The 6943-nt window shown below is 47.8% G+C and overlaps 1 protein-coding gene across 1 annotated transcript in view; it reads right to left on the bottom strand.

Annotated features, from left to right (window-relative positions):
• Nucleotides 1-6943, bottom strand: part of LOC108797212 (kelch-like protein 4) — a gene marked incomplete at its 5' end in the record, with an annotated part of 25230 nt that overhangs the window by 8659 nt on the left and 9628 nt on the right. The window contains one exon of the mRNA XM_018568786.1: nucleotides 4298-4460. Coding sequence (XP_018424288.1) covers nucleotides 4298-4460 — 163 coding nt within the window. The remainder of the gene's footprint in view (nucleotides 1-4297; nucleotides 4461-6943) is intronic.

Here is a 6943-nt window from a genome sequence, read left to right as displayed (position 1 = left end):
TCATTTGATGAAATGATGCTTATTAGCCTTACACATAGAATATAAATAACAATATTCGCCCCTCATAGACTTTAACGGGGTTCTTCGCAAACTTCAAGCAAGATGAGCAAAACTATTTGCAAGCCGAACCCGCCCACATTCACTCATTACTACCCAGATAGGAAGGATAACTTGCCACAAACGTGTGCCGGGGTTACATTGTAATTCTTGTTACCTTGCTGCACACATTCCTGGCAGGTTGTAGACTTGCAGAACACTCGCAGCAGCACAAGTTCTAGGCGACACTTTTTGAATTTGTAGCAGTTTGTGAATTTGTAGCAAATTTGCTCGGCAAGTCTACAGCAAGAGTCCTGCAGGTCTTAGCAATAGCTCTGCAAGCTGGCTGGTCTGGAGACTTGCAATGCAGACTTGCTGTAATTGTGCAACAAAATTGTGAAGCTCGGCAAGTCTGCGATAGTTTAGCGAGTCATTATCAAACTTGCAGCTCAATTGCTTGCTATCTGGGTATTTATAATATTATTAAAACCAAATCCACATCCTTCATTATAATCCAGGGTGATCCCGCCATAGAGGTCCTTTTTCAGGAACTTCCTGTTATAGAGTGACAACGGATACAATTGCAATTGTTTAGGATGCGCGGTGCTTCACGAAACGAATCAGTGTTCATAATCGGGGTTATTCACAGAAGGGTGAAGAGTTTGGAAAGCTATGTTGGCCTAGATTGTTCCCTTCTTCCTCCTCCAAACTCTTCACCCTTCTGTAAATAGCCCTGTTTGGGTTTACATCTACTAAGTTGTGAGGAGCAAAAATGAGACAGGAAAAGAAAAGCGTTGAGGCTCTGGGAGGGCTCGGGGCTCGGGGGCCCGGAGAGATCCTGAGTTCTATGTTTCCACTCCGCGGATACGTTGTATTTAATGATCGGTGTCATGTTTTCAAGCGTCTGCACTTTGCTGATAGGTCAGAATCCTGTCCGTAGACCGAGTGCTGAGGGAGACCGTCCTACATAGAATGATTTCCCGAATAGAAGGCGGCGCGACGATACGGAAGCGGCGACGGCGGGTTTATATCGGAGGAATAAAGAGTCTGTGATTGAGCGATTGTTCGGCAGCTGCATAAATAATTCGGCCGAGCTGAATGGGGATGTTGGGAGAGCCATTAATGGCGCAGCTGCGTCCCTCGCACAAAGGGCACATGAAAGGAACCGGCTTCTGCTGCAGTTTAGGAAAAGGAGGGTAGCAAAAAAAAATCTGCTGCGGTCGCATTTCAGGAAAAAGTGCTTAGTGCGAAAACGATATACCCTCCAATCTGTTCATAGATTAAAAGGGCCGCATCACCTAAATTACAGGTTATCTGTACGGAAGAGGGCAACTTATTCTCTTCACTGAACTATAGAGGAAGCTCAATGAGGGAAACTGAGACCAGGGGTACAGACCAGGGGTATACAGTCTTGGCACTTCAGCTTGGGTGCCTTGCCTCTGGTAGTCACGCCTGCAGCTGCAGACTCTTGCAATGCCTCATGGGACTTGCAGAATGTTGTTGCCTACCTCTATTATAGAGTGTTGTAGTCTATCGGGAAAAATGTTCCCCAAATTCTGTTAAAAATTGGAAGATTCGAAAAACAATTTGACCCTTTTGGTGAAATACATTGAAGCCAATAGGAAAGCCAAGCGTAGGGGCCGTGAGCAGAAGACGGGGGTGGGGTAAGTGTGGATACAACTTATTTCATTACAAGTAGGGATGCACCGATACCGGTATTTTGGTACCGAGTACCGATAATTTTTTTTCCGTTACTCGTTACTATCTTCCCCCTTCGCATAGACCCACTAGATCCACTCCGTTCACGTCACTCCTGGTAGTTGCGCTCCTGTCCTTTGAGTTTTTATCTGCAGTTACGTATAGACAGGGTCCTCTCCCTGTAGTGAGGAGCTTTGCACACCTACAAATATCAGCCACCCCATTGAAGTTCGCCCACAGGATTGCGCTTTATCCTTTTTTTGTGTTCTTAACATACTAAGGTAAGGTAACCTTACCTCACGAGGCCAGTTTCAGGTCAATCGCGAAACCGGGCAGCGTGTAATGACGCGCTGCCCGGCTTCCTGATACCGGAAGTACTCGTGCTAGGCATCGGAGCATTTGGGCGAGTACGAGTACTTGCCCAAATACTCGGAATCAGCACCGATATCGATACTAGTATCGGTGCATCCCTAATTACAAGTATACTGTATTTTGGAACATCTAACATTGGGTTATTTTTAAAGGGGGAGCGGGCCCAGACAAAACTAATGGACCTTTACTGCAAGGCCTGCTTCACACGACATAAGGCCGGCATGTACAGCTCTGTGCTGCGTGCACGGCCGTATCAGGCATCTCCCGGGAAGAACAGGTGCTGTGTGTGATTAGTACGCAGCCCCCGTCCTTCTCTATGGCAGTATGCGGCCATACACAGCCCACGCTCACTCCAAGTGCAGGTCCGTACGGGTGCGGGTGTCCCGGCTCAGACACTGACAGGATCCATACGAGTACGGACACCCGCACAGATGTGCGCACGGCGGGTGAGTGCGTACTCTCATAGAGAAGGACGGGGCTGCGTACTAATCACATGCAGCGCCTGTCCTTCCCGGGAGCTGCCCGACAAAGTCCTGCATGCAGCACGGAGCTGTACGTGCCAGCCTTTCCTCGTGTGAATGAGCCCTTACCCGTAGGACCCCAGGGGGGACATCGCTATTTCCTCCAGGATCGATTGTCCTGGGGTGCCTGCCGCCACATAATGGTGGCCATGTTCGTGGCTTCCTTTCATTATCTCTGGATGTTGGCTGTTCCGATCTGTAGGAAATGTATGAAAGGTACGTAGAGCATCGTTTCTGTTCCGTGTCCACCTGCAGGGGGCGCTGTAATCCAGGTTTATCCAGAGGCTTCTGTTATCTCAGGAATTCTGTGGCTAGAAAGTCACGTTCCCCCCATTGTTGAAGGGTCTTTGTTAGCAGCCAGTTATTGTTTCCTGACTGTTATCTCGTGTCTCCATGTCTGCTTCATGTTATGCAGTATAAAGGACCTGGGATGGGTACAGCTCTGCAGACTGTGCCACCCGTGTAGTAACTGCTTATAGAACTATAGGGGTCAGTCCACACCATCTTGCTTTCCCCCAATGCATCTGTAATTCATTGGTGTCTATATAGGACACAAATCAGTGCAACTCTGTATTCATTATATTAGAATAATATATCATTAAAGGAGAACTATGAGATGAGTGATTTTTTCCACTCACCTCAATGACAATGAGACTATCACAGGTCGGCTCAGTAGATCGGGAAGTGAGCGAACACATACCGGCGTTCCCTCACCTCTCGATCCTGTCACGGCTCTCTGCCGTGACAGGGGAGGGGCTGGATTCCCCCCTCCCGCTCTGCCTTACTGTAATCCATGGTAGTTTCCCTTCTCTTTGCTGCTCTTCCTTTTAAATCATCATGTCTTCTCATGCTTGGGGAGAACTTCCCTTTGCAGCTGAGTGCCTCTTCCTGTAGTGCTGGCTCAGGTTGTGAACCTACACACAGACACCATGTATCCATTTCAAAACAGAAGTTCTCCCCCTGCATGAGAAGAGATGAGGATTTATAAGGAAGAGCAGCAAAGAGAAGGGAAACAACCATGGATTACAGTAAGGCGCACATTACAGTATTGTTTTATGTTAAAAAATCTGAGGGTTTAATGTCACTTTAAATGTATTTTTTTAAATATATAAGCAGTGAACATTCCTGAATACAGTAGCTGCCTATTGCAGTCCCTGTACAGCAGAGCTTAGGCTTGGGGAGGGAGAAGCAGCACAAGGAGCTAGTCCGTTGAGCTCATGTGCTAACAAGAAACATGCTGATAGGAAGAAAGAGCAGAGTGACAGAAAGATGAGCTCCTCAGTCTGCTGCTTCTCCTTTCACTGTCCAATCGCAGGCTGGGGGGGGGGGGACAAGACCTCTAAGTGTTACTTAACTGAAAAAGGAAAACAAATCAGGTCTCCTCCTCCTATAGACGAGGCTGTGCTGTGTGATTCTGAGAACTGGATGGAAAGAACAGGGGGTGAACAGTTTTTTGGCATTTTTTGTTGGGGGGGGAGGGCTGTCAACAAAGTCCGTTTCCCATGGAAGACCCGCTTTGTTGTAACAATAGTTGATACATTTGTCTCTTCCTACAATTGTATTTGTAGTAAGTTGTATTTATATTGGTCCCCGGCCCACACAAGCCTCCCGCAGCAGTCCTCCGGCACAATGAAACCCCTATAGTGGATCCGCTCTGCGTACACACTCACTTGTTATTCAAAGCTGCCACCCCAACCGTGCTCCTGGGGGTTGTCATGCTGGCGACGTAATTCCATTGCCGCGCTTGAGGATCCCACCGCTCCACTGTGTTAAGGTAGCTCCATCCATCATGGCCGCCCACGGCATACATCGGACCTTCCAGAACCGCCACGCCTGCAAAAAAAAACAGTTGTAGAAGGATCGACAAACGCAACTTTTCATCCACTCCGGGTATCGGCGACCTGAGCGCTCAGACGTTCCCGGCAAAGATCCATAAATCACACGAATAGCTGATCTAATCAAAGCTAATTAAACAAGTGTAAACGAAAGTGATTATTTCTCGGCAGACGCGCGGAAACGCCGCACATTTAATCATCTCCGCGCGGAATAAACATTATTAATTTAAGGGTTTTGAGGCCAGGAGTGGGCGGCTGTGTGTACGTGGCCCGCTTCCTGTGTCGCAGTAAAATGTATTTAAGTTCTCTAAAGATCCATAGCCGATGTATTATTTATGAACTTTTCCTAATTAGCCTCTCGCGGAGGAAACGCACGCCGCTTGTTCACAGATTAAGCCTGCCCTTCACCGCGCGCCTGAGCCGGAGATTTCCTGTCCCTCCGTACTGCATAATTGACCTACAAAGTGCTGACCGGGCGATTCTGCGGGACAATGTGACCATCCCGGGGACAGCAGATTGACATTTTATTCACTTTGAAAACTACGCTAGTAAAAAAAAGTGACTTTGTAACCCCCCCCCAGACTCACACACGCAGCCGAAGATCTCACATGTAGGAACCAGCACAGGCAGGAGACACAGGGATGGTGGGAGCCCCTCATAATGGGCACAGCGGGTGTACAGACCCGGGAACTCAGCACAGGGATGGTGGGGGCCCCTCATAATGGGCACAGCGGGTGTACAGACCCGGGAACTCAGCACAGGGATGGTGGGAGCCCCTCATAATGGGCACAGCGGGGGTACAGACCTGGGAACTCAGCACAGGGATGGTGGGAGCTCCTCATAATGGGCACAGCGGGTGTACAGACCCGGGAACTCAGCACAGGGATGGTGGGAGCTCCTCATAATGGGCACAGCGGGTGTACAGACCCGGGAACTCAGCACAGGGATGGTGGGAGCTGGCATTCCAGACTCGCCGGGATTATGATTTGGAAACACTTTTTCTAGTTAGTCTCGTAGTCCGTTATTTCACGTGGAGTGCACGGTGTCAGGTATCCTTGCGGAGTAAAATCCTCCCTGTCCAGGTGGTGGTGCAGGACATTCTGGGTGAGGTCGGGAAGATTCGGGGTCTTGAGAAAGACAGGTGGCAGCAGGGGGCCTGGATAAAGGCGTGGAGGAATATCAGGACTCTGTAGCTGCTGCATGTTGATCTCGGGGTGTGCGGCTTTTCTCTCTGTCCTTTCTTCACTCCCCGAGATTTTCAGATCAAATACATTTTTGATAAGAGGCGACATGCATGGTGACGGTGATGTTCCTTAGTCTGGCTCTCTCATAGGGATTATGCTGTGCGCATTGATTTTTCTGTTTGATGTTATTGCCCTTTGTTTTGTATAGTTATATTCAATTATTTTGTATATATGTTTTATTCATTCATTTATTTATTATTGTTTTATTGTATATAAGTTCTTGTTTGTAATATTTTCAATAAACAAAATTAACCCCTCATAATGGACACAGCGGGTGTACAGACCCGGAAACTCAGCACAGGGATGGTGGGAACCCCTCATAATGGGCACAGCGGGGGTACAGACCCGGGAACTCAGCACAGGGATGGTGGGAACTACTCAGAATGGGCACAGCGGGAACGCAGCACAGCGATGGGTCTATTGGAGCCAAAACAAGACCTAGGTTCAGTCATTTACACCTTAACCCAAAAATGCAATTTTAGTCGAAAGTGGAGTCTGGTCAGCTGAGTCACCCCATTTGTATATTCCCTAGAGGCTCCACTGCTGAGCTTTCCCTATTAAAGTTCTTGGCTCTGTTCTTGGAGTTTTGGAAGTTTAAAATAAATGTCAACCCAATCACTTCAATCTCTTATGAGCGTTAACATTGTCATTTTGTATGTGCAGCTTTCTGTAAAATAATTCCTGGTGATGCTGCTATTAGGGTTCTTGTTCAGGCACTTCCTTTTATAGACTGACAACGATCTATCCCTGTCTCCCAATTGTGCTCCTACGTTGTCACACTGTCACATGGGCTTCTATTGGAGGCCATTTTAACACACAATACAGAGGTACATTCCACTGTTCCACCCAGAAAAATGCCATGCAGCCATCGCTGAGGTGCATAAAGATAGGAAGAAGATTCAGGAGATCAGCAGCACTAATGATGAAGGATGATTCGGTGTGAGCATATGGATTCTGTTTTGTTTTTTTTAATGGCAAATTTTATGATGCACAGCAAAGTAAATGTCATCCAATTTGGGTTTACATCAATTTTAACTCCCCAGCAAAAGCCTTAGGGGGAACGGGCCCTTTAGTGCAGTCTATTCCAGCACAGGCAAAAGGGCACAAATGCAAAAATATCATGACAGTCGGGATTTACAAATTTCAGATGGATGCGCCCTTGTCAGTGCCGGAGATTTACTTTCTCTGCTGCACCAAGGCCAGTTACCTCAATGTGCCCGCTACCAGCCAACCCCCC

Source organism: Nanorana parkeri, unplaced genomic scaffold (assembly GCF_000935625.1).
Source record: "Nanorana parkeri isolate BGI_ZX_2015 unplaced genomic scaffold, ASM93562v1 scaffold1243, whole genome shotgun sequence".
NCBI classification, from domain to species: domain Eukaryota; kingdom Metazoa; phylum Chordata; class Amphibia; order Anura; family Dicroglossidae; genus Nanorana; species Nanorana parkeri.
The sequence above is the reverse complement of the archived record's forward strand: the minus strand, read 5'-3'. Positions and strand labels throughout refer to the sequence as shown.